This window comes from Dryobates pubescens, chromosome 19 (genome assembly GCF_014839835.1).
Source record: "Dryobates pubescens isolate bDryPub1 chromosome 19, bDryPub1.pri, whole genome shotgun sequence".
Classification (NCBI taxonomy): Eukaryota; Metazoa; Chordata; class Aves; order Piciformes; family Picidae; genus Dryobates; species Dryobates pubescens.
The window spans coordinates 22,102,041-22,129,767 of NC_071630.1; the positions used below are offsets into that span (position 1 = coordinate 22,102,041).

Genomic DNA, 27,727 nt, shown 5'->3' on the forward strand with positions numbered 1-27,727 from the left:
CCGCCCATGCGGGTACCCGCAGGCCTCGGGCTGTGCCGTTCGGAGCCGGCGCCTCCTCCCTCTGGTGGCAGGCGAGCTGCTGGTACAGCCCAGCGTCCATCTGTCTGCTGCCATGCGGGGTGGGTAACACTTCTGTCTTCGTCCTGCGGTGAAACAGGTGCCCCTCATCAGAGAATAATTTAGCTTGGAAGAATTTCTGATGGGATATCATCTAGTCCAGCCCGCTGATCTCAGCTAAGGCAATTTCAAAGATCAAGCTGCTCAGGCCCTCGTCCAGTGGAACTTTGATGTCTTCAAGGAAAGGGACTATACAAGCTTCCCTGGCCCCTGTTCCAGTGCCTGCTTATTCACATTGTGATTATTTTCTAGGAAAGGGATTAGACAAGCTTTCCTGGCCCCTGTTCCAGTGCCTGCTTATTCACATTGTGATTATTTTCTTTTTCCATTTACATTCAGCTGGGATCTCCATTGCTGCAATCTGTGAGGGTTGCATCTTATCCTCTTGCTGACAAGCTCTGAGAAGAATCTCTTAGATTTGAACATAAACACAGGTCCAGGTGTGCACCTTACTGCTAACCTGATTTTGGCCTCATTTCTATAGCTGCTGGATCAAAAGGCTTCTAAGGTACAGGTGACCTTTCAGAGGTGCTTATGTTTCTGAACCTATTGGGACTTCTCACTCCCTTTGTGGGAGCTGGCAGTTTGGAAACAAAGAAATATATGCAAAAAGATGATCCTGCAGTTTTGCAGTAAGTTAGGTTTGCTTATCATTGTTTTTATTTTACTTCATACTTTGTACAGAAAACAAAAATGCCACATGCTTTTGTTTCTGATTCTGTTGCAGAGAAATCACCCAGCCTCGCAATCAAAATCCCCACAGAGCTGTTGCACAAGTCATGTCTTAGCTGGAACATCTATCCTCTGGTTCCCACTAACTGAAAAATGTAAACAGAAACCCTCACATCACTTAGAATTCTGCTGTACATTGCTAATTTGGTGAACTTGGCATAAATACTTTACCAGCACATGGGCTGCACAGCTGTCAGTGTTTTAATTAGAAACTGTTAGAACACATTAAGAAAAGGAAATTCCATGTATCAGGATTTCTGTTTGCATAAAATTAGCAATTGTCTTAGCTATTGCGAATTAAATTCCATCTGTTTCTTCTACAGATCTCAGTATTCCTATCAGGTCCCAAAATGGAGTGAGCTCACAGTTTAAGAGGGTGGTCATAGGAGGTTGGTTGGCTTAATCTGTTCAAATAAGCATATTTGCAACATGTTTCCCAGATAAGACCTTGCAAGAAATAATCTAAGCTTGGGAAATCAAAAATGTTCCAAACCAAGTCAGTGAAAAACTTTTTCTCATGTTAGTCCATCTTGTAGGTGGCTGAAGCTGCCACATTTTCATAACCCTAGTTTGACCAGCATCCATGAAAACAGTTTAGATTGTGCCAGTAGATTGTACTCTCAGGATGTGTCCATACAGAGCCACATCATTTGGCACCAATCACTAAATGCAAAAGAAACAGAAAGGAGTACAAAGATCGAATGCTTCTCTTTACAGATCCCAGGTTTATTTTCTGTGTTCTGAACAGAGAGAAGTCTTTGTGAAGCACGTCAAGATGTCACAAAAGCATTGTAGCCTCTAGGAAGGAAGCTATAGCGAAATGTTCCCTACAGCTGAAAGCAAATAGCAGCATAATGAAAGCAGACACCTTGAAGGAACATACATAGAACATACATAGAATAAACCAGGTTGGAAGAGACCTTCAAGATCATCGCATCCAACCCATCAACCAATCCAACACCACCTAAACAACTAACCCACGGCACCCAGCACCCCATCAAGTCTCCTCCTGAAAACCTCCAATGATGGCGACTCCACCACCTCCCCAGGCAGCCCGTTCCAATGGGCAATCACTCTCTCAAATGGATGAACAGAAATTAATATTATGCTGACACCCATCAATGGTCCTTGTCAACAACTGTTTATACAAATAGCAGAGTCACTGTGGAGTCTCCTGGCTCAGTGCTGTTTCTGCAGAATTCATTTCTATAGTGTGTTGGAGGGAAAAGGGTGGGGGGAGAAAGAAAAGGGGGAAAAAAGGTTGCAGTAAGCCTATCTATTTATCTAAATGATGCTTATTTCACAAGTGATAGTGCTCAAACGGCAAAGCAAGCCAAACGAAGTGTCTGCTCTCCCTTTTGTTCTACACAGCTATCAGGTATTCAGTTCAACTCTTTGGAATCAAGAAAGGTGAAAGTTCTTGCCACCAGGTGGCAGGAGCGTCCCGGCTAAAAATCACACCTACACTGATCTAGCAGAGCGTCAACTGCCAGGATTTTAAACCAATTCTGTGAACCAGGATACAAACTAGCTTGCTTCAGGAGAGGAAGGGTTTTGTTTGGGTTTCTTTGTGCTTATTTCCCCCCACCCCTCCCCCATAATAAGACAATAAAAATCTTTTTAAAAGCAATAGATCACAAAAGCCTTGTGGACAGCAGAAGTTGTTGCCTGCTCAGTTTGAGAATTGTAACTGAAAAGGCTTCCAGAATTATTTTTCTAAAGTACTTAGGGGGAAAAAAAAAATGTTTTCCCACTTTGGACTGATTCCTATATAAGCATTTTTCCCTGTTTAGAAGCAGAATTCTCAAAGCTCTATTTCTGCCACCTCCTGTATCAGTTTTTTCAGCATGAGCAAAGCCACTACTTAAAGTAGCAGCACCCACAGCCACACAGGGCAGCATTTTTTCCCCTCAATTTTTGGGAAAGAGACATTTCGACCAGAAAATCATTCTGCAAGCCCATCAGCATACCCTGGGACATTGGAAGAGTCTAGGGTCTATTGATTTTCATTGTAGGGTTCTGGCATCTGTTGAACACTTAGGCACACACACTCCCTCTGTGTTTTGAAAATGCCAATGTAAAATGCAACTCCATGAAGAAAGCCAAGTCAGTCACTCAGAAGTATGCTGGTAAGCAGACAATAGAAACTGTGGTGTTTAGTTGTTTTGGTTTGTTTGTTTGTGTGTGTTGTGAGCCTTTTTACCAGTTTAACAAAATACACTGAAGGAGCCAAGGTCTTCCAAAACTCTTTCCAGTTTCAAGTGTTGATCCTGAAACTAATATTCCCAACAAAACAATAGCTTTTGCATTTATATACACCTATACACAGAGTAAAGACTAGAGTAAAAGCTAGACAAAGACTAGAACTTGGAGGAAAATTCTCATTATGTGAATTCACCTCCCCCTCCCCACTTTCAAGGAAGCCTGCTCTGTCCCACTGCTCCTCTCCAGCCCTCCTAAGTCAGCTCCAGCATGCCTTTTTGGTAGACAGTGAGAATTCATAACCTCAGATATCAGTCCTTCTGCCCTCTCTCTCTCCTCTTCCTCCCAGGAGATGTCACAGATCATCGCCCTGGCTGTGGCCATGTATGTGCAACCAATTGTACTGGGAATAGATACAAGTAGAGGTTATTTTCCTACCCTGGAAGTATTATGAACCTGAATCACAGAATGGCAAGGGTTATGAAGGATCTCTGGAGATCATCTAGCCCAACCTCCCTACCCAAGGCACGTTCACCTAGAGAAGGTCAAGCAGAACATCCAGGTGGGTTTTGAATGTCTCTGGAGATGGAGACTCCACCACCTCTCTGGGGAGCCTGTTGCAGTTCTCCCTCAGCCTTACAGTAAAGAAGTTCCTCCCATTTAGATGGAACTTCTAATGTTCTTAAAATTGACTAGTTGTGCCTCTTGCTCAGACTGTGCTGAACAAACTGGAAACTAAGTAAAATTGCTCATGCAAGATCTGTCTTTCAGGGAAGTTACTAAATCACAACTATAAATAAATAAATTATAAATCAATGTTTTCTGCTAGTATTTTAAGTTAGCTGCCTCAGAACCTGACATGAGGCTGAAGCATCTGGAAAGCATGGAAACTTTTTGCAAATTAAAGTGCAGCATGTACACTTACATCTTTTATACTAAGCAGCATTTTGTGATGCAGTCTGGAATGACTGACTAAAAGGGCTACTTACACAGCATGAGAGGAGGATTTCCTCAGGAGAGCTAGTGCAGAATTTTGTTATGCTCTAGAGCTGGCCAGCTGAGAGTCTATCTTGTTACAGAAAAAGCTGTATTAGGAGATGAACCAAACAAATGATCTTGTGTAACCAACATAGCTTTGTGAACCACCTTTAAACTAGGTTATGACCATGAGAAGATAATGAAGTGTTTTCATGCTGTCACAGAATCTGTTTTTCAAATGAGGGCAGACCAAGCTCAAACTCCAGGGAAGTTGTAATATCTTATCACCTTTCTTTATCTAAACACCAGCAAGTCCAGTATTCACCAGACAGAATAGTGCCTCTCCAGGGTGGTGGTCTGCTTCTAACTTTTACACAGAATGGTATGTCTCCTCAGACTGCACTGGGATTTGATTGCCTTTCACATAGAGTCGTGTATGTGTTCACAAATACATCACATACAAGGACCCAAATCAAGATACCTTGTTCTGCCATGCAAGGCTAAAATGCAAGACATCACTCACATCACTTTGACCACATGCAGTCGACAAAAGAGCTATGTGCAAAACCACAGGAGCAGACAGGAAGAGTTGTCTTGTCTTGAATCTGGTGACACAATCCAGGACACGTTTCTTGTATTTTGTAGAATAAGCAACAGGTAGCAAGAAGCATCCTGTTTTGAGATTTGGTGTGGGTTTGGTATCTTCGTGACCTAGTTTTGTATATACCTGCCACCACTGTATGCCCAAAAGTCTTCTCTTTATGTAGCTCTATTCCAATATAATTTCTATAATGCTATTTTTGTGTTATTATTTACCATGGATACAAACTAGCAGCTAGGTAGGAAATAACCCTTAATCCTTTCAGTTTAAAGCAGAAGAGAACACAACACAACATTCAAAAAGAAATCTCATATTCACTCCATTACTCAACACACTTCTTTCCTTTAACAGGAGACATTTTTTGGCAAGTTGGCCTTTTTTTTTTTTTTTTTGTCTTTTTACAATCAGACACCCAACATGTCATTATAGCATACAGAAAAAAAAGAGTAGAAACACTTAAGATTTAAAAGAAAAAAAAGTAATAGAATACAAAGCAGCAGGATCCTCAGTGAAAGGTAACCATTAAATGACAAATAAAGATCTTAAAAAAGCCTTTAACAGCTTTATTGTACTTTCTCACTCCCACCAAACTTTAGAGGCATCTGGTCTAGAATTCTCTGAATGAACCACTACATGCTGAGAAAATCAAACATAACTTGTCCTTCAGTCTTTCTACATGTATCTAGAATTGGTCAAAGCTGTATCAAAGTTAGTCACATCTTTTCTTTTTTCCCCCTAACAGAGTAGTATTTTTTAAGTTTTATTTTGCTGGTGGTGGGAAAGATGAAATGCAAGAGCTGCACATCATGCAGGCACACTTCCATTCTGATCTGAATTTAAGTTAAAAAGTCTGACAATTCCTCAGTCTTTTCCAAAGGCATTTTGTTACTCGCACAAAGCTGTCATGCCTAAGGATATGACTACTGCATCATCCAGAACAGTGCACAGTTAAGCCCATCATCTGGTTCTGAAACTCAGTTCTCCATTCCTTCAGACTAACTTACAACAGTTCACTCTGCCTAATGACTTCAATCCCAGTCCCTACAAGGCCATTTATTACTGCTTAGCAATCTTGAGTCAACCTCCTTTAGGTGGATACTTATTAATAGAAGAGTCCATGCCTGGGAGACCTGTCCTTTTGCGGGCTGCAGTCTCTATTTTCCGTACCAGGTCCACATCCCACCGATGGGTGACGAAACTAACCACGGCTCCAGGCACCTTGCTGCCAACCCGTCCAACTCGCCCTGCACGATGCAGGTAGTATGGTATGGTGTCTGGAAAGTCATAGTTGACCACTAGTTGTACACTGCTGGTGTCTAGCCCCCGTGCAGCAAGGTCTGTGCAGACAAGGACAGAAACGTCACCCTTCTGGAAGGAGGCAAAGATGCCAGCTCTAGCATCTGCTGACATCTGTCCCTGCAACCTCAGGTGCTTGATTTTGTGGTCATCCAGAATATAGCCTAGCCAGTTGACAGTACTGGCACTCTTGCAAAAGATGAGAACAGACCCGCTAGATGCTGAGCGCTCCTTAAGGAGCTGCAGCAGTTCAGGCAGCTTGTCCTTGCCTTTGACACGGATAAACTTCTGTTGGACATGAGGTGGCAAACGGTGCAGGCTCTGGGTGGTGAGGGTGACAAACCGGCCCACATCGGAGAACTTCTCCAGCGTTTCGGTCAGCCCCGCGGGGAAGGTGGCTCCGACCACTACCATCTGGGTCCTCGGTTCCCCTGGTCCAGTCGGCCCGGGAGCTCCAGCGCTGAGAGGAGCATGCGCCAGGATCTGCTCCAGCGGCTCCAAGAAGGTCTCGTCCATCAAGGTGTCCGCCTCATCCAGCACCATCCAGAGCAGCCGCTCCAACGTCAGGAACCGCCGCCGCAGTGCCTCCCGCAGCGCTCCGGGCGTGCCCAACAGCACGGCCGGACCCGGCGGGGCGGCCCGCAGCTGCCTCCGCAGCCCGCCCGCCGCGCCGCCGCCCATCAGCCCGCGCACCTGCAGCCCCGCCGGCCGGCACAGCGCTGCCGCCACCGCGCTCACCTGCACCGCTAGCTCCCGCGACGGCAGCACCACCAGTCCACGGGGAGACGGCGGCCCCGCAGCCCCTACCAGCTTCTCGGGGCAGGCCAGCAGCCTGTCCAGTAGCGGCAGCAGGTAGGCCAGCGTCTTGCCGCTGCCGGTCTCGGCGGCGCAGAGGGCGCTGCGGCCCCGGCGCAGCGCAGGGATGGCGAGGCGCTGCACCGCCGTGGGGCGGCTGATGGAGAGGCCCTCTAGGCCGGTCAGTAACGCTGGCTGCAACCCCATCTCGGTGAAGGATGGGCCCTGCACCGTGTCATCCTGCGGCTCCTTCAGGGCAGGAGCCACCTCCTGTGAGGGCTCCAGCTGGAAGTAGTCCCCGTGGGACTTCCTGTGCTTCCAGCCCGCCGACACCAGCTGCGGCTGCTCCCAGCGCCCCACAGTCTGCCAGATGGGCTGGCTCAGCTCCGGCCGCCGGCTCCGCAGCAGCAGCTTCCCAGGCCGCGTTGCCGCCGCCTCCCCTGGCCCACGCCGACGGCGCTGCACGCCCCGCTGCAGCCGCTGGCGCAGGGCCCAGGGGATGCGCACCACAGCCTCGGGGGGCTGCGCGCTCTCTGTCGCCCGGGTGGCCGCCAGGCGCCGTGGCAGCAGTGGGAGAATGACCCGGGAAAATGTCCCGCCTCGGCCCAGCGCCATGGCGGCCTCTCGCGTGTTGGCCGCGGCGCTACCCGATGACGCTATGAAGAGACACTTCCCGCGGTTCCCCCGCCCCCAGGAGCCGCGGCGGAGCCACGCGAGGCTGCTGAGTGCGTACCGGCGCTGGTACGTACCTCCGGCGGTGGTGGTCGGTACCTCTGGAGGATCCGGGGCGGGGTGGGGGTACTTCAGGAAGCGGCAGTCACGGCGGCCCCTTCATGTTTGCCTTTTGAGCTGAGGGGTGAGGGCTGACGCCCGTGCCGCACCCCGCGGGAGGAAACATGGCCCAGAGGGGTTCAGTGCACGGCCCGGCTCCCCCCACCCGGGAGAAGGAGCCGCTGTGGCGGGAAGCGCGCGCACACATACCCACCCAGACGCCCCGGTCGCACCAGAGGGGTTCGGTGTACGGCCCGGCTCCCCCCACCCGGGAGAAGGAGCCGGTGTGGCGGGAAGCGCGCACACATACACACCCAGAGACCCCGGTCGCACCAGAGGGGTTCAGTGCACGGCCCGGCTCCCCCCACCCGGGAGAAGGAGCCGGTGTGGCGGGAAGCGCGCACACATACACACCCAGAGACCCCTGTCGCACCAGTGGGGTTCGGTGCACGGCCCGGCTCCCCCCACCCGGGAGAAGGAGCCGGTGTGGCGGGAAGCGCGCACACATACACACCCAGAGACCCCGGTCGCACCAGAGGGGTTCAGTGCACGGCCCGGCTCCCCCCACCCGGGAGAAGGAGCCGGTGTGGCGGGAAGCGCGCGCACACATACACACCCAGAGACCCCGGTCGCACCAGAGGGGTTCAGTGCACGGCCCGGCTCCCCCCACCCGGGAGAAGGAGCCGGTGTGGCGGGAAGCGCGCGCACAGCCCCGGATCTTTTCTTCCAGGTGGTTCCGCACCAGGAATGACGGTGAACTCACCGCTGTGCTTTAGAGGAAAGAAGATCCTGGCTCCAATGGTGCGAGTGGGGACATTACCAATGCGACTTCTTGCTCTAGACTATGGTGCCGATATCGTGTACTGTGAGGTATGAGGGATGGGCAGATTAGGCAGCCTTACCTGATAACGTTATTGTTGGTGTAGAATGGTGACTGTGTATTAGGTTCTCCAGTATAAGTCAACACAAAGCTTAATTTTTGTCTTTTAACGAATGCAGAGAATTGCTGAAACTCAGGAATAAGGTAAAAAAAGTCTTAAGAGTAATACTGGTTTCTTCACCCGTGATAGTCTAGATATTGGGAAATATTTCTTCACTGAAAGGATTCTAAAACATTGGAATGGTCTGCCCAGGATGGTGGTGGAGTCACCATCCCTGGAAGAGTTCAAGCAATGCATGGACCTGGTGCTTAGGGTAATGGTTTAGTGTTGACCCTTCAGTACTGGATTGAAGGCTGGACTGGATGATCTTTGAGGCCTCTTCCAACCAGATATATTCTGTGATTCTGTGTGTTTGGCTAGTACAAACCTACCTTGATTCTTGATGTGCTTTACTCTTCAGCATTAACTTAAATTCCCTTTTCACTTTGGGTGGTTGGTTCTGCTTTGTTTCCAGCTTGATAGGTATTTGAACAAGTTAGTCCTAGAACTGTGTACACATAGCATATTCCTGTGTTCTGTTCATATTTTGAAACTTCAGTTGAGTGTGTTGTATAGTTAAATACTTGGTTTGATATTTTTTTTTGCCATTTTTGGTATCTCTAGGTAGTTATAAAACGGGCAACTGCTAGGGCTGGATGGCTTAAACCTTTCACCTCACTGAGATACTCTTTTTCTTCTCAGGAGCTGATTGACATAAAGATGCTGCAGTGCAAAAGGGTTGTAAATGGCAAGTAGAGCATTTATTTTGTTAATGTCTGTAAGCATTTTTTTTTTCCAGTTAAAAGAGTTATTTTTCTGAAGTAATTTTATAGGGAAGTATTAATACTTATGATTTCTGAATTGTCCTTAGGGACCTAACAAGCTTTTGAAGCACTGTCTTACACCTGTCTGCTGCTCTGCAGTTTCAAATTTTCAGTCTCCCTTAAGGATTTTCAGTAGGTCAGTTAGTGTCTCTCAAGGAAAACCATAAATGTTTTTGGACTCAGTTTGTTGTAAGGATTCAGTGAGATTTCTGTTAAGATTTTTGACAGAGGTCAGGTCCCTGGGTGTGCAGGGACAGGCCTTCTGAAGCGAAAGACTTCATCATTTTAGCTCCTGCCACTGTATCTTTCTCTTCTTAAAAAGAAAAATGGGATCAGTGTTGGAAATGCATTGCTGATGATTCAGCATTATGCTTCTTGGCAGCAGGTGAAAGAAACTAGTAGCTGGGAATAGATAGGGCTTTAAAGTTCCAGTATATTATTTAAAACATTGAAGCTTTTCATTTTGTGTGAGTTTTTTAAACGAATAATAAAACTGTAATTAACAGATAACCTCCCTTGATTCTGGATCTACATAGTGGCTTCAGGCCCTGCTGCCTTTTGCACTATTTCAGTAAAGAACAGAAAGTAAAAACTCTTGTTTGGGGCATTTTTGGTTTTGTTTGAGGGTTTTTTCCCTAGGAACTTTACATGTACATGTGTTAATATAAAATCAAATTTCCTGAGCAAAACTACTAACCTTAGTTACGAAGCCCTTTAGGGGTTTTTTGGGGGAAAAAAAGGTTTAATAGTTTCCAAGAAAAAAGAATTCATTAGGGGTGCAGCAGAGACGATTTCCAACTGTGAGACTTGGTATGTTTTAGCTGTTTGTGACAGAACAGTGGACATGCTTTTTAGTCTGTTGCAAGAAGGAAACAAGACATGCAGGATGTCACTGTTCAGCATTATTTTATTATCTTGGGATCCATGGGCTAGATCCAGCCTAATGTGATTTTCACAAAGAAGTTCTTTAAGAGGACATCTTTGAGACTTCCCAGCTGAGTGGCATGAGAGCTTTTTGTAGTGTCCCTGCTGGGGAACACAAGTGCACTACAGATCTGCTTTCCTCTCCTGTCCCTTCCCAGAAATGGTACTGTTTCAGTCGTTCTGAGTTACTCATTGTTAGACTTGTCTGGTGTTGACGCTTGCCCAAGAAACAGGCTGGGGGTGATTTGGGAGTACTAAGGGAGGTGAACAGCAATACTGCAAGGACTGTTTCTGGAGAACTTATTTAATAGCATTTGTTTTATATACAAGTTACAGAGTGATTAGACTTCTGTGCTTACATGGGTATCTAATTTTTGTCTGTTTCTCCTTTCCTACAGAAGTGCTTGAAACGGTGGACTTTGTTGCACCTAATGAAAGAGTTGTTTTCAGAACTTGTGAGAGGGAGAGGCACCGTGTTGTTTTTCAGATGGTAAGAAACAAACTGCAGGTGCTCTTCTAATAGCAAAATAATTAAACTAAGTAGTGCTACCAACATTAAGTCTAAAGCAGAAGATGTAGTTGTACACATGGGCAAGTGATCTGGTCAGATTTTGTAATCATCAATCTTCTTGTTTTACCAACAGGGTTCAGCAGATGCTGAAAGAGCCCTGGCAGTAGCTAAGCTTGTGTAAGTCATCTTCTCTCATCCCTTCACACATGGATTTATTTGTTTTTTTACATATAGAGGAATTGCTGTAGAAGATGGATTCTTATGATTGGGAAGGTCATGGTAGGCCTTAATAGGATCAAGAAAAGTAAGAGCTGCACAGTAAAGTATAGCATCTCAAAAGACCAGTGGTGTGACTGCAGCTTCTATTTAAATTCTTGCTCAAACCAGCAGCTGCTTAAGTTCTTTACAAGGATTGATGGCTTTTTGCTAGTGCAATGAGAGTGTTCTTGATCTGTCCAATGGGGAATTTCCCTGGGTGTCACACAGCTGCAAGGAAGATCAGGATGTCCGAAAATGTCTCCTACTGTTTGTGGTTTGAAGCTCCCTTTAAAGTATTGTGCAGAAGTGAAAATCTCTTTCAAACCTTTTCAAAAGGTGTTTTTAAGCCTCTGTTTTAAACAGAAGGAAGTTTCGATAGGGCTTGCTTTAGTGGCAGTGGTGAATGTACTTAATCCTATATAAACATCTTTAGGATCAGTATTTGCAGCTTCTATGCAGCACTGGTTGAAACCTGTGGACAGACTGATCTTCACATCACTGTTAAATATATCAATGAGAAGCTAAAAATTCAGAAGTTCAGATGAAAACTTACCCTTTAAGCCTTCATGCTGACGGACCAAGTTTCTTGAAAAGATGTTTACTTCCTGATCCTTTCTCTTATACACTGAAAAATATTTTTATTGTTTCTTCTTTCAGGGAGAGTGATGTAGCTGGTATTGATATCAACATGGGATGCCCAAAAGAATATTCTACCAAGGCAAGCAGATTAGATACTAGGCCATGGAGCTCCAGTTTTATGTCAGATGTTTCTGCAGAATAGATAAGAAAAATTTTGCACTCGAAGAAAAAGAACTTCAGCGTAGAAGACTTCAAACTTTATTCCAGAGAAGAAGCCTGGCTGTTTCGTTTAAGCTGTCTTTGCAGTGCTGGCATTTTTAGCATTTGGAGCAAGTCCCTTGCCATGTGAAGCTGTACTGTTTCATCCTTTAAACAGGAAAAAAGCACATCCACATAGACAGCATTTTCACTTCCTAATCCTGGGTTACCGTCTTTACATCTGGATGCTTTTTACTAGCCTTTTACTGAAGCAAGAGCACAAATATAAATGCTGACTTGACATCTGTCTTAATTCCTAGTATCAGCCTAAGTACTTACAGAGCTTGTATATTTGCTTTTGGAAAACCAAGTTGCTAGCAGGCCAAGTAAAACTACTTTTTTCCCCCCTCCCCTTTCAGAGTAGGAAAAAAACAACCGGGAATTCTGTGGCCATTTATTATATATGGGGCATAAATACATGGCTGACTGAAATGAGGTATCCAGGGCATGGAGGCAATACTGTTAAAAAGGGGAGTAGTAAAGGCCAAAGCTGATGCAACCAAACATGCCTGAACCATGCATTATGCTGTACAGACTTGTCTCCACAGAAGTGAATCATCCTCCACCCTGTTTTTCACCCAAGATGAAATAATGCTTTGTCTAAATGCATTTATTTGACAAAACTAGTTGTGAAGGGCTTAATTTGGATCACATCACTTCAGAGAAATTAATGTCATGGAGTTTTGACATAGAAGAACCAAAGGGCTCCTATGAGTTGATGTAGACTACATAAGAGGGATGATGTTTTCCCATCAAGAGGATTGCTTTTCCTTTGGAGCATGTGAGATTTATGAGAATGTTGGAGACCTTTCAGATATTTAGTATCTTCACTTTTAAGTTAATAGTGCCTCAGCCTCAGCCTGGCAGTTTGTCAGTGTTGAATGTACCAGGCCATGCTGTGAGAAAGGCATAGGATGGATTGATTTGTAGGGGGATTTTCTGTTTCTGTACTTCTTGCTTCTGTAGGTTGGGTTGCCCCCTGAAGAATAATTGCTTGTAGTGTATAGCCAGAAACTACTCACATCAAGTCCTCTCAGATGTGGTGTGTAATGTTAATGCAGTAAATCTCTTCAGCTGTCACCGAGTAGGAACTGTATGGTTACAGTTGCTAAAAATGGCTTTTTGAAATCTTGTCTACTCCATAATGGGAGTGGCCTGGTGCCCTGAATTACTGCTCTGCAGTTCTAGGAAATGCTTCAGCAAAGTGTTCATTAATGTTCCTGCATTTTTAGATTCCTCCATAATATAACATTGTGCTTTTGCTGTGGTCTGCTAATAGGCAAAATAATTGAGATGAAAAACTTGTTTGCCTAGTGTGTAACAGTTTCTGTATATTTTCCTAGGGAGGTATGGGAGCAGCACTGCTGTCTGATCCTGACAAAATAGAGTCTGTAAGTATCACCTTGTGGGTTGTGAACTGCCTTGGAAAGTGTTATGTACTGTGCTCTGCTGGAAGCAGGAATGAATGCATGGAAGACAAACTTGGAATAATCAGGTTTGAGTACTGAAATGAAGGTTATGGATAAAGAATCCTTGTTTAGTTCTTGTCATTGGCTGAACTATGAAGTTGCCACCTTCTTCTTTTTCAGCTTAAAAACTTTCACTATGTGGTGCTGTTTTTGCAGAGGGAGGAGTTTTATGTGCATATGTAATGAATCTGTGTAAAACCCTATATGAACTAGTAGGGAAAAGGTTCATACATACATGTATGTGTGCACATATTTCATCCATACAGAACTCTGTATGAACCTTTGTGAAAAAGATGCATGTACATCTACCTATATGTAATATGGATTGATATGTAGTATGTGGAGGGTTTAGGTATATACTTTCTTTTTTTTGACCCCCAAATACTTCTAAGCTAAAACAGATGAAACAGAGTCCAGAGGTTGCTCTGCATTTCCAGAGATTTTGTTAGCATATAGTTTTCTTTCTTCTTAAAGACTTGATTTTTCTCAGTTCAGATGACTTGACTGTGAACTTTGTCTTAATTTCCCTCAGCTTTTAGTTGCTCACTGTGTCCTTTCCTTCAGAGTTCCTGAGGGCAGTTCTTGTACTGTTTCTATACTCAGCACTGGTGAGGCCACACCTCATGTGTTGTGTTCAGTTCTGGGCCCCTCACTATAGGAAGGGCATTGAGGTGCTGGAGCATGTTGAGAGAAGGGCAACAAGGCTCATGAAAGGGCTGAAACCCTTTAGTGTGGTTTAGTGGCAGCCCTGGGTTGAAGGTTAGACTGGATGGTCTTTGAGTTCTCTTTTAACCACATAAATTCTGTTGTTCTGTTTACAGTTCACCTCTCAGGGATTTAAATGTGTAGGCCATTAGATGACCCTTTTAAGTGTGGTCTGCTGGACTTGCATTCAGCTTGTGAAAAGATTGTTCCCTTAGCTCAGTTCCTAAATAGTTAAAGAAACAATTGCTTGTTTGTCTGCTTATTCTGAGTTTACTGAATAAAATGTGCTTTCTGTTAAGCATGGAATTCAGTTTACAGTATTTGTTTTCTTTAGAGGATTCAGTGATGTTACTTGACATTTTCTTGTTGTTTTTTTTTCTTTTTTTTTTCATTTTAAATGCTTTCTTCTCTCCCCCAAAAAAACTCTTTATCAGGAATGCTTCCATTTTATTTTCACAAACTCACAATTCAAATAAGAGAGGCCTGTGGAAACAGTTGCATGAAAATGAAAAACTTTTGCAATTTGTTTGAAATTACCAGAGTTCACTGATAGTATGGCCACCTCATATTAAAACTAGTGTTGAGACTCCAGCAGCAGTTAATTGCTCTGCAAAAGTCCAGCTAAAAGAAGTGGAAATAAAAATGGCTTGGATTAGAAATAAGTTTGTATATTTATCAGATGAAATTATATACTCAATTACAGACTGCTTGTAGATTCTTTATTGAAAAGCTGTAGCTACTGTTACATTGTTCTAACTTCTTTATGTCTTCAAGAGCAAAAGAAGTAGAACTCTCTTAATGTCATTCTCATCATGTTTTTCTCTTCATTTTTCTTTTTCCAGATACTGACTACCCTTGTTAAAGGAATTTGCAAGCCAGTAACCTGCAAGATCCGCATTTTGCCCTCTGTAAGAACATCAATCATTATTCTGAAGTGTTTAGGTGTTGGTCATTTCTGTGATTTAAAATCCATTAGAGTATATCTCATTCTAATACATTGGCATTTGAGACTTGTTATTATGAAATAACACTTGGAATTACAGTTTCTGTTTGGGATGCTGTCACAACCTAAAGGGTTAAGTGACTTGTGGGTGCATAGAGAATGATTGTGGGTTTGTTGGTTTCCATGAGACACAAGTGCACAGAGGCTTTTATTCTCTGCATTTCTGAACTTTATTACAGATTACCACAAATACTACAAAAATCACCATAGCAAATGTACCTGTGATTTATAAAGCTAGATACAGACATCTCTATCTCAAATTATTTCACATTAGTAGTAGTAACAATCAGGAGTGTAACAGCGGTGCTTAATATAGCAGCAATCAGTTACAATTAGAACAACAGTCAATAATAGCAACAACCAAACAAGTATATGCTGTTACATCTTACTACAAACTTAGCACTAGTGGAGCAAATCAATAATATAACAGCAGTTATATGCATGTTTATATGTATGTTCATAGTAAAGATACCAATATCAAATGCATTGGATCTCAGAAGGGGGCCAAACCATACACAAATTAAAAACCAACTTTTGCAGCCTTTTTAGAAACTCTTCAATAGATTGAAGCACTGAAATTGCTTATACAAAGAGGTTCATAACCTTCCTTCTCAGAAGCAACATTTTCCTTGCAGTAAGCATGACTTACATTCTGGGTAGCTTCTTGGGTACAATGAGACATTTATATTAAGAATATATTGAAAATGTGTAGGTTGTCTTTTCTTTTTCTACAGCTGATGTAGTTTCCTTAGGGATTTACATTTTTTCCCAGTTGAATTCCCTATATATTTTTAAACTAGCAGGGGGTGATGTGGCATCTCTTCTAATGACTACTTACTTTGCAATTGTATGTTGAATTACCTGCCTAGATAGCAGGATTGTGTATGACTTGGATAGCTGTTTCTGCAGATGGATGCACTATAACTGAGCAAGCTACTGTTCAAAAGTCATTTACACATGCATTTAAAATTAGTAAATGAACAAATGAAGCCTTTGTCAAAAGAATCAATAACTCTGAGACAATTTTGGCTCTGAGGTATTAAATCAAAGAATTGCCAGCTCCTTTTTGTTTTCTACAAGTATCCTAGAGCCTCTTCTTTTTGTTTCAAGCTGCTTTTGCATAAGATGCCATCCATCAGAACAGCAGGTGAGCTTCTGTCTCTTACGGCCGTGCCAGCTGGTGAATGTTAGTTTTCAAGGATTGAATATGCTGGGTTTGTGATGAACCACAAATCATTCTCCAGCTTTTGAAGAGGAAATTTGCCTTATTTTTTTTCATTCTCTCTTTCTCTGAAGCTGCAGTGTGCCAAATTCCTTTCTGCCTTGTAACAGCATCTTAGGTCTGAAGATGCACTGGGAGCTTCCCCTTTCTTCTCTGTACCTTTTGTTCAGTGGTCATGTCTGAATATCATAGAATTCTTTCGATGTAAGTTAACCTCTTAGAGACCTATCCAGGAGTTTGTTTGTTGACTTGTTGATTTCATGTAGCAATGATTTCAGAAGGCATCCTCATACTAAGATTGATCTTAATTACAGTTTGCAGAGCAGTCATTAGAGAGTACTGCTTAACAAGTGTTCGGTATCATTTTCAAGGGACAATCTCGAAGCCTGTTGGAAAATACTCTTCTACTGGAGTATTATGAAACCTGGTTTGAAAAAAATTGAGATCTGTGGTTTCAGGCACTCAAAATGGCTTCTTCTTTTTGTCATAATATGTAGTTCTTACATTGAAATGTATATTAAATGGTTATGCATTTTAGAAGTTACCGGTGAAGTGACATTTGTTTGTGCAATGATCATGTTGTAGTCACTCCTTTTTCTGTCATTTCTTGTCCCTCAGATTGAGGATACTGTGAATCTGGTGAAGAGAATAGAGAAGACTGGCATTGCTGCCATTGCAGTCCATGGAAGGTAAATCCATTTTAGGATGTTTTAGTTTGCTGATGAACATAGCACAGTAAGGTATGACCAGAGTATACTCTACATGAAGTATGTGGTTCTGAATCCAGCTGTTAACTAAAACAGTGTTGTAGATAAATCAGGTCAGTAATGGTATAACCAGATGGGTAAATGAGTGGAGAGCAGTGGATGTTGTCTACCGTGACTTTGGCAAGGCCTTTGATTCGGTATCCCACAACACCCTCACAGGGAAGCTTTGGAAGTGTGGGTTAGATGAGTGGACAGTGAGGTGGATTGAGAACTGTCTGAAGAACACAGCACAGAGGGTTGTGATCAACACTGCAGGGTCTAGTTGGAGGCCTGTGGCTAGTGGTGTTTCCCAGGGGTCAATAGTGGGTCCAGTCTTGTTCAACACACTCAGTGATTGGTATGAAGGAACAGAGTGTACTCTCAGCAAGTTTGCTGATGATGTAAAACTGGGAGGTGTGCCTGATTCCTCCAGTCAGACTGTGCTGCTATTCAGTGAGACCTGAACAGGCTGCAGGGCTGGGCAGTAGTGAACCTCATGAAGTTCAGCGAGGGAAAGTGTGGGGTCCTGCACCTGGAGAGCAATAACCCTCTGCAGCAGTACACGTTAAGGGTTGACCTTCTGGAAAAGTGCTCTGCAGAGAAGGACCTGGGAGTGCTGGTGGACAACAAATTCACAATGAGCCAGCAATGTGCCCTGCCCTTGTAGCCAACAAGATCAGTAGTTTTCTGGAATGCATTAAGAAGTGTGGCCAGCAGGTCAAGGGTGGTTCTCCTCCCCTTCTACTCTGCCCTAGTGAGGCCACACTTGGAGTATTGTGTCCAGTTCTGGGCTTCCCAGTTCAAGAGGATAGGGAACTATTGGAGAGAGTCCAACAGATGGCCACAAAGATTATTTAGGGGACTGGAGCCTCTGTTTTATGAGGAGAGGCTGAGAGACCTGGGGCTCTTCAGCCTGGAAGAGCAGGTAATAGGGGATCTTATAAAAGCATATAAATATCTAAAGAGTGGAGGTCATGAATTTGGGCCTGGGCTCTTCTTCATGATGGCCAGTGACAGGACAGGTACAAACTACAAGACAGGAGGTTTCACTTGAACTTAAGGAGAAACTTCTTTACTTTGAAGAGTGCTGGAGCACTGCCCCAGGCTGCCCGGAAGTGTTGTGGAGTCTTCTTCCCTGGAGGCTTTCAAAACGTGCCTGATGTGTTTCTGTGTAACCTGAGCTAGGCAAATCTGAGTTAGCAGGGAGGTTGGACTAGATGATCTCCAGAGGCCCCTTCTATCCACCACCATTCTAAAGTTCAGTAACTGGGGATCTGAACCTCTTGCTGCTATTTTTCTAAAACTTTTGTCTGGGAGACAGAATAAAACTAAAAATAATCTTGAGTGCTCTGTGTCTAAAGAATGCTGCTTGTCTGCATATCAAATGACAGTAACAAGGTTTGAAAAGGTATTCAATATAAAAGGATTCTCCTGTGATTACAATATGGAAAAGGGAAATGACATCAAATACATAAAATAAAGAAGTAGAGATAAGTATGTCCCAATAATCCTTAAGTCATGTCTGCTGTGATTCGGGTAGCTAAAAGCGCCATAGGAAATCTTTGGTCTTGTCTCTTTTTTTTGTTTGTTGGAAAGAAAGAAGGAGGAGAGGCCTCAGCACCCTGTCCACTGTGATGTGATCAAAGCCATATCTGAAGCAGTCTCCATTCCAGTAATAGCAAAGTAAGTTGGCCTAATTAGCTGGTTATTGGCAGATGCCTGTACTTCACTTAAACTTTGCGAGTGCATGAGAGAGGCTCTTCGGGTAGGGCAAATACAACATTACAAAGATCAAATCTGAATGGAGGCAGCAGTGACAGAGAGCAGCCTTGTGAAGTATCTTCACACCTTAGTGTTTAGTTTAAAAATTCTGTGTGTTTTCCAAAAACACTGCTTTTGTGTGTCACAGTCTATCCCATGCAAGTTGTTTCTGTTTGCATCCAGCAGTTGAATTCTCTATGCATTTAAGCCCTGTGCAGTGACAGGTTATAACCCTACCACTGTTTATCTTGGGCACATGAGAAATGATCTGTCCTGCTTCTCAAAGGCATTGTTGTATTCTATGGCCTCAGATTTTCCTTAGTGCTCTCTAGTAAGGACATGATCCCAGTGAATCTGCTTGTATTGACAGATCCTTCAGTAACTCTGGGATAGTAAAATAAGGAACTCGCTCTTAGAATTAATTTTAGCTACAAACAGGTGAGCTTTAAGAGCAATTTTGGAAGCAGAGGTATTAAACTATCCTGAATTGTATCTAGTCTGCCTGCCCAACATCTTTAGATGTTTCACCTCTTTATAAATGGCAGTAGAATGCCCTTGGCCAGAGAAGCAGGGTCATTAAATGAAGTTCATTCTTTGCTGATCTTGAGTTTCATGGAAAAGTTGTATCTCAGCAAGCCATATACTTGCATCAGGAATTTGAGAACTTTTTCTGCTCACATGTCTGTGTAGAAATACAGTGAAAATCAGTTTTTCCTCTTAGAAGACTTGTTCCTGTACTGAACAAGGGAAATATTCTGTGTTCATAATCAATGTTGATCCACTCTTCAGCAGTTCATCTCCTTTATAGTTTTCAGAATATTTTTTTTTAATAAAACAGAATGAAAAAAAAAAAAAAAACCAAGCAAAATTCACACTGTGATTGCCATAATTTAAAAGTCCAACTTCTGTTTTACATTTCAAAGATACTGTGAAGGGAAATTTTTAAGAAAAAAGATGGTTTCAGTGTTGCTTTTGTTTATTTACATGTCTGGCTTGCTAAATTGGAAGCAGACAGTACAAGAGAAGCAGTGCAACTTTCTTTTAACTTTAAAGTGCTTTGTGACTGATCCAGAAGTACTACCTGTACTTCCTGTAGGTTAGTGCCAAAGTGAGATGATGCTGTCCATATTTAACTTGTTTTCAGTATCATTTATGCCAACACAATTAGTGTGCAGTCGAAGGGATCTCCAGAGGTCCTTTCCAGCCCCTCCTGTACTGTGGTACTCTGGTAGTGTGAAGGTTACAGACTGGCAATTACTAAGTATCCTTTTTCAAACAACATGGAAGTTGTTTGAGAAGACTCTTTGTGTGACTTAACAGCTGTGTGAAAACACATAGTTTGTGTAAAACTCAAACTGCATTCTTCCTTCATAAAACCAATTTTCTGTTTGAAAAAGAAATGTGCAGTTAATGAAAAATGTTGTATATAATCAGTGTTCTGATGAGCCATTGCTAATAAAACTCTTAGATATAGTTATTTTCTTAATTGTGAGATAGTATCCTAGACTGCCACTATGAGTCATGCAGTATCACATTGAAAATGCAAGGCTGTGTTGAACTGACAGCAAACATGCACGCTGTGATTATAACGCTGATGTTCATTTTTAGTGGAGGATCTCATGACTTCATCAAAGAATATACAGACATTGAGACCTTCCAGAAAGCAACAGCTGCCTCATCAGTAATGATAGCTCGTGCTGCCATGTGGAACCCATCTATCTTCAGAAAAGAGGGCTTCTTCCCCTTGAAGGAAGTCATGCAAAATTACATCAAATATGTATGTTTTTAAGAAGATCCTGCTTGTCGTTAACATTGTTTGGAATGGCTAGCCAAGCATTACTAGGTGTTTTAACTCCTCTTCATTTCAAAGGTTTAGGCTCCAGGGCTATTTTAACTTACTGTACATGCCACTAGTCTTGCAAATCAACCCTGCTTCCTCTGTGTTGTTTTGTTCAGACATCTATATTCTGATCATTCTTTTTCTCATGCAACATGCTCTGCAGCCGTAGTTTCTTGGGAACATTATGAGTTTCACAAGGCTATCTAAAAACGTCTAGGAATTTGAAGTTAATGGTGTGTTGGCCAACTCTTGATGCTACAAATAATGTTGAAACAGAAAAACGAAGGAATATTAAGCACTTGGTTGCTGCTAGATTCAATTTTAGAAAGTACTTGCTTTTCACAAATACTGTCAAGGTTTTCTAACAGCAGGGAGGCAAGGGCAACGATTTGCCAATAAAGTAATCCTGCGTTGTGGCACTGGAGCTTAATTAGATGAGTCATCCATTATATAAAGTGTTCTCTATGATTCAAAATACACCATTTTAATGACACAATAGGCAATTAATCAGAAATCTGTGGGTTTCATTACATCAATTCAAGATTCTTTGGGTTTTGAAAATTTGAACTGTCATTAACGAGTTGCTAACTAAAATATCACAGCATTGCCAGTTAGTTCTGTCAGCTGGTTAACTCTTTCTTCATAAGTATATGAGTAAATGGAATTCTGTTCACAAAGGCATGCCAAAATAATCAGATTATACTCACATTCATGAGTAGTCTTGAAAATGTTATTGAGGAAATGGTGCATAGTGGTTTGCCTTTCAAAAATGATTTTGAAATTAATGAAGAAACTTGAGTATTTTGTAAGGTAACATTTGGGGTTTGTGGTCTTATATACTTTGCTTCTCTCCTTCAGGCAGTGAGGTATGATAACCACTATACCAACACAAAATATTGTTTGTGTCAGATGTTAAGAGAGCAGTTGGAAACTACTCAGGGTAAGAAGCTGCATGCTGCACAGTCCACACAGGAGATCTGGTAAGCATCTGCTTTAGAAGCACAAGTTGTACTTGCAAACCACTTTGCTGTTTGCAGCACTGCCTGGCATTTAATTTCAGAAGTTACAAAAAACCCCAAAATAAACAAAACAAAATAAAACCCAATCCAGTTAGTGGGATGTGAAATAATGCACTAAGCCTTTCCAGGCATCTTGCATGCTCAGGTATTAAAGCTTTAATCCTAAAGCTGTCTATATATTCAGCATACTAATCTGAGTGGTGCTTCACTGAGTGACAGGCGTTTATCCATTATTTGGATAATGAAAAGAGTTTTAGCACTCTCTGATGTTAGTCTGGAAGTTAATACTGGGGAGCATGTCTTCTTCCAGAGATATTTATTTATTTAAACTATCCCTTTTGCATCTGGGGTTTTCAGTGTTACTGGAATATTTGTGACAAGCTGTTTGTTTTAAATGAACACTTACAGATAAATAGACACCTACAGCAGATAAACTCAGACCCATGTGTGAAGGTAACCTCTGTGAGCTATTGGGATATTGCAGTGTTTATTGCTTAGAAGTATTTCTAAAACTAAAATGAGAAGAATTGTATTTCCTGCTTTTTGGTCACTGTTTTGGGATTTTTCCCCACTCATATTCTTGTGGAACTGATGCCCCAGGAGTCATTTTCTTTGCTGATTCATCCACCTGTAGGTTATTAATTAAGCCAATAGCTTAAGTGTTGATTCCGGGTTGCAAATTGAATAGATAATGCTGCAAATAAAACCTCTTTTTTTCCTCTTTGTAGCTCCACAGTGTCTGATATGACTTGAGGGAGAAACAATGTGTTGCTGTGCAGAATATAGCTGCACTTTCACATGATTCCTTTGTAGTTACATACTCTATTTAAACACAATTGATTTCCATATTTAGTCTTCTCTAAGAATTCATAATCTGATCTTTAACACAAAGTAATTCTTTTGGAACAGTGAAGCCTTTGAAATGGCTGACTTCTATGAAGAAACAACAGCTATTTTTGAAGCAAAGAAAACATCTTTAGAAACTGAGTCACAGGATGAAGATGACCAAATGGAAGATCCAGGTGTAATAAAAATGGCTGTTAGATTTGACAAGTAAGCATATAAATTATGGTTTTCACTGCCCTGAATCTGTAAATGAAAATGTGAATTTGACAGTGCCTTACACCTTTCTGAAAACAACAATTTGCATAACAGCATTTGGCCACCTGGGCACACTGCTGGCTCATGTTCAGCTGGCTGTCAACCAGTACCCCTAGGTCCCTTTCTGTCTGGCTGCTCTCCAGCCACTCTGCCCCCAGCCTGTAGCACTGCATGGGGTTGTTGTGGCCAAAGTGCAGCACCCGACATGGGAGCTGGGATTGTTTAGCCTGGAGAAGAGGAGGCCCAGGGGAGACCTTATTCCTGTCTACAACTACCTGAAGGGAGGTTGTAGCCAGGAAGGGGTTGGTCTCTTCTCCCAGGCAGTCAGCACCAGAACAAGAGGACACAGTCTCAAGCTGCACCAGGGGAGGTTTAGGCTCAAGGTGAGGAGGAAGTTCTTCACAGACAGAGTTGTTAGCTGTTGGAATGGGCTGCCTAGGGAGGTGGTTGAGTCACTATCCCTGGAGGTGTTCAAGAGGGGATTGGACGTGGCACTTGTTGCCATGGTTTAGTAGACATGAGGTGTTGGGTGATAGGTTGCACTTGATGATCCTTGAGGTCTTTTCCAACCTTACTAGTTCTATGATTCTATGAATATTTGCAGGCTCTATTAGCTAGCCCTCCAAGGACTGAATACAGTGGTTTTACAATACCACTATTTTTTTGTAAAATACAAGAGGCTGTGATTCTGCCAGTAAATGAATCAATGCCTACCTTTCCCACCCTTGTTCATTTGATAATTCCACTGTTTCAGGACAGAAGCACCTTCTTCTTTCTTGCTTCTAGTGTTTAATCTTGTATTGTTGCTTATAATAAGCAGTGCCCAACTGTATCTCTATTCTGTGCCATACATTTAGTTAGACTCTTCTTTCTGGTTAGTATCTTCTCTAGTTGTATTACTACAGGATGTGAATGTTTGGGAAGAATTAATAGAAAGTTTAGATTTAATTTTAGATGTTGTCAGACACATGACTCAGATTATAAGGAAGCAGCATTTTTCTTAGAGCTGTAAAATTAAACCACAGAGAATCACTGGTAGTAATATAATAAGCAATGTTAAAATAGAGCTCTGCACACAGTTGTTGACCAGAAATTTTTCTGTCTAGGCGAGAATATCCACCACAGATTACTCCAAAAATGTGTCTTCTGGAATGGTGTAGGAAAGAAAAGCATCCTCAGCCTGCTTATGAAACTGTGAGTTAAAGGAGAAACCCTTTCAAACCACTTCCTCTGCCTTTTCTATGAAATTAAGTGATTTAAGACTCAGGGTAGTGGGAAATTCTGCTTCCCAGGCTCTTGACTAAGCAGTTTCAGAAATGACAATACACATATGTATGAAAATAGCAGCTTATTTTATTAGAAATGAAAATTTAAAGTCAGGCCTTCAGTCTGGTTTTGATTCACATGTGAAAGAAGTTTTTGTCACAACAGGTCATGACGTAGGAGTCCATGACTTTGAAGTAAAGGATTTGGGTTCAGAATGTTTTCTCTCTTGTTCCACACTGTACATTTAGGAACTGTACTGGAGAGGAACACTATTTGATTGGCTTTTTGCTCATGAAGAAATACTTGGTCTTTGGACGATTTCTTCCTATTTTTGAAGCTCAAATATACAAGGTTATATTTGAGGTGTGAATTACTGTAATTTTAAAAGTATCACTTGATTGTGGCATAATGACAACTATGAAGGAAGCTTGCCAGTGGTGGTGTTCTGTAAATGACATCACTGGGTTTTGACACCCTTTCCCTTTTAATTATTTTTTGTCTTCCAGGTTCAAAGACCACTGGATAGATTATTCTGTTCAGTAGTGACAGTAGCTGAGCAAAAATACAGATCAACACTGTGGTAAGCTATCCTTAATGTTTTCTGCAGCTGTGTTGTAACTGTTTCTGAAATGTTGCTTAAAACTAGCAGTTAAAGGGTGCTTTAGTTTATTCCAGTTGACCTCAATAAAAGTCAACTAAAAGATTCTCTTTAAAGCTCCCTCTGAGAGAGAGAAGGATGAAAAACTTCTGAGAATTGAATGTGACAAGAGGAAGTAAGCTGTAGCATAATCAAGTAACCCATTACAGGTTTTAATTCACTTAGTACACTAGTCCACAAATTGTATTGGAAGGAGAGCATATAGGTGATCAGATTGAATTTTGTCTGTGAAGAGTTCAGAAGCTAACCAAGAGAGGCAGAGGGGAACCTCAGGACAGGTAATGTCTTCTGCCACTGCAACTGATTCATTCTCAGTAACAAGTCAGGATTAAGTGTCTACATACAACGAAGCAGAGGACTGTTTGGTGGGTTCTCAGGAATCATACTTAATCAACAGTTGCATCCAGAGTGGCTCTGAAGTTTTGTGGCATCTTGTGTGTGATTATCTATTAATACTTGAGTTGATTTCAGGCATTTGCACCTGAGCTGATAACAGCAAAGCTAGAGCTCAGCATTGAACGCTTTAAAGAGGACAAATGCACACAACAGTTTCTGGTGTTTGCAGCATTCCTGTTCAGAGACTTCAGAAAGTTAAGCTCAGCTAGGATGAAACTGAGAAGAAAGTGTTTTCAGATATGGAATTTCACAAGCAAGTAGGTCTGCAATCCCCCTCAGAAGTGACAGATTTTCATATTAGTTTTTTAACTTACCATTATGGAATATTCCTCCTTTTATCAGTGACAATGACCTTGTAAGCCCTCTAGAGATTATATACAGGCCTGCTGCCTTGCAAGAAAAGTGAGCCTTCAGAACTCCATTAGTTTAGTTCTGTGATCATATTTGTAAAAGCTAACTTCCAGAGAATTGCAGCCACTTGGGCCAAACATGTTGACTTCATACCTTAGAAATGAAGAGTGTCTGAGATCTAAGACCTGACAGAAACAGACTTTCTAGGACTCTCACATCAGGAGTGATGCATCAACGTCAACACTTAGCAACTGAGATAGTTTCCGGAACTGGCTGACTTTGTCCTGCTGTGAGAAGACTACAAATGCTCCTTATTTCATGATGTTGCATCAGAGGCAGGAAAGTGTTGTCTCTTGGCAGTGTAGAGGTTTGACTTTCTACTTTCACCTGTGCTCTGTCTGCTTGCTCTTCAGGGACAAGTCAAAGAAACTAGCAGAACAGTCTGCAGCTATTGTGTGTCTGAGAACATTGGGTGTCCCTGAGGGAAAGCTGTGTGAGGGAGAAAATCAACTGATTAACAAACGCAAGAGGGAAGCCCAGGAGCACTTGAATAACAGAGACCACGGAGAAGATCCTGCTGAACCTTCCCAGAAAAAAGCTAATTTCATTGAAGAAACTTCTGACATGAAATTGCCTAAGATGCCACGATAGCATGGTTTCACACCTAGGCAGCTACAAATTAGCTTCTATTTGTATATCTTGCTGTTCACATTTCATTTGGATTCTCTTGGAGACGGATAAATGCCCCAGCTGTGAAAAATGGCAACGAGATGTTTACTGTTCACCAGTGTCCCTTTGGTGCCTTTCAGACAGGATGGCTTAGCAGCCTGATTTTAAAGAACACTGAGAAGGTTATCCCAAATAATAATTGTGGTTTTTTTTAATATCAGCTATTTTCAAAGCAATTTTGTCATTGGTTTTATTACTTGTTTCTTATTTTTTAAGACATGAGATGTTTGAAGATGTCATCCATAAGCAGATGAATTCATTAGAGAACTCTGTAGTTAATCACAAAAATTAATGTAGTAGCCAAGTAGACATAGTTTTGTCAGAAGAGTTTTATTCATATCTTGCAGACTTTATTTACATCCACCTTATAGCAAGAAAAAGGTTTTACAGAGAGGACGTAGAAATTATAACACTAAGCATGAAAATAAGATTGTTTCATAATTTCTACAACATTTTAACCTCCAGAAATATGACAGGAGGTTTAACCATTGTTTCCAGCTCTTAGGTGTTACATTTGTGCCTTTCCAGTAAGAAATTGTGGAGTGAAGTCTGGTAGCCATGAATTTGTTGAATGAAGGCACTTGGAGATTTTTGTACTGTTGGAACTGGAACTTCTAGTAAAGGTCTGCATGTACATTACTTGCAGTGATGGACATCCATATATGGCTTTATGTGTTTGTTCTTGAAATGCTGACCCAGTTTGCCTCAGTATTTAGCTGTTGGTGATACTGGTGGCCTTAATCAAAGGCACATAATCTTCTCTCCTTAATTTGCCATCATCATAACTTCCCATTAAAAGTAAACTACAAGTAGATGTTACATGCCAGGAGAATATACAGACCCAGTCTGATTTCATGGAAATCTAGCTGAGCTTGTCTGCTTTGAGTTAGTAAAATGCCCCAAAGAATATCCTAATAGATTAAGGGAAGTCAGGGATTTCAGTTATTAATCATTTATTGAAATGCTGGTTTAATTTCCCTCAACTGTGCGAGGGATCTTCAGATTTTCAGTTCTGGTCTGAAAACAACAGGACAGGGATATCATCCCATGACCTTTAGGTATAAAAACCATACAGAATATTAATCATTTTAATGTAATTAATAATTAATCTTCCTGTTCAACAGTTTGCATCTTTTTCCTCAGGTAATAGTGCCAGTCTTGAACTATTCTATTACAACAGAAGAACAGTATCTCACCAGATAACATTCAGACTTGTGAATTAAATACAGGGGTATTCATATTTAAAATACCTTCTCTTTAAATCAGAGTAATTTGTAGTACATCTCTGCTGTCTGAGAAGGAAGGTTTTCTTATTCACTTTGTATATTGTAGTAATTGCAGTTAAATAGATCTGATACAACTTCAGTGGTAGAATTTCACTCTGGAGCAGCGAAAGAATTTGCTGTATTAGTCAGAAATTTCAGAAGAAGCCATTTTCCTGTTGTGAGTGCTCCCTGGATATCTTGTCTTTCTCAGGACTATTTGGAGCCACCCTAGAATACTAGAGAAAAAGCCATTTGAGGTCCTGCTAGAAGTGGGCTTGCAAGATATGATACCATGTAAGTAGAGAATGTTAGAGGTTCATAGAATATTTGGAGGTCATCTGGTCTAGCCCCCCTGCTCAAAGCAAAGTCAACTAGACAAGTTTCCCATGGCTGTGCCTATCTGGGTTTTGCTTACTGACAGGGATTGAGA

The 27,727-nt window shown here is 42.1% G+C and overlaps 2 protein-coding genes across 2 annotated transcripts; one reads left to right on the forward strand and one right to left on the reverse strand.

The window, feature by feature from the left end:
* Positions 1-5,645: 5,645 nt before the first annotated feature.
* On the reverse strand, positions 5,646-7,352 carry DDX28 (DEAD-box helicase 28). The gene has a single exon (XM_054170233.1). It carries the CDS (start codon positions 7,334-7,336, stop codon positions 5,708-5,710), a length of 1,629 nt encoding a protein of 542 aa, XP_054026208.1. The 5' UTR covers positions 7,337-7,352; the 3' UTR covers positions 5,646-5,707.
* An 839-nt stretch (positions 7,353-8,191) lies between these two features.
* Positions 8,192-25,959, forward strand: DUS2 (dihydrouridine synthase 2). Its single transcript, XM_009899137.2, has 15 exons — positions 8,192-8,362; positions 9,115-9,160; positions 10,559-10,650; positions 10,805-10,848; positions 11,587-11,647; positions 13,110-13,157; positions 14,783-14,848; positions 16,784-16,854; positions 18,508-18,594; positions 20,281-20,449; positions 21,371-21,492; positions 22,441-22,584; positions 23,739-23,826; positions 24,405-24,478; positions 25,717-25,959. The coding sequence occupies exons 1-15, from the start codon at positions 8,240-8,242 to the stop codon at positions 25,952-25,954; spliced, it is 1,473 nt and encodes a 490-aa protein (XP_009897439.2). The 5' UTR covers positions 8,192-8,239; the 3' UTR covers positions 25,955-25,959.
* The last annotated feature ends 1,768 nt before the right edge of the window (positions 25,960-27,727 follow it).

Coding starts and splice junctions, on each gene's coding strand:
- DDX28 (XM_054170233.1), bottom strand. CDS start 7,336: ATGGCGCTGGGCCGAGGCGGGACATTTTCCCGGGTCATTCTCCCACTG.
- DUS2 (XM_009899137.2), top strand. CDS start 8,240: ATGACGGTGAACTCACCGCTGTGCTTTAGAGGAAAGAAGATCCTGGCT. Junction 9,161..10,558: donor GTGCAAAAGGGTTGTAAATG/GCAAGTAGAGCA, acceptor CCTTTCCTACAG/AAGTGCTTGAAACGGTGGAC. Junction 10,849..11,586: donor CTGGCAGTAGCTAAGCTTGT/GTAAGTCATCTT, acceptor TTCTTCTTTCAG/GGAGAGTGATGTAGCTGGTA.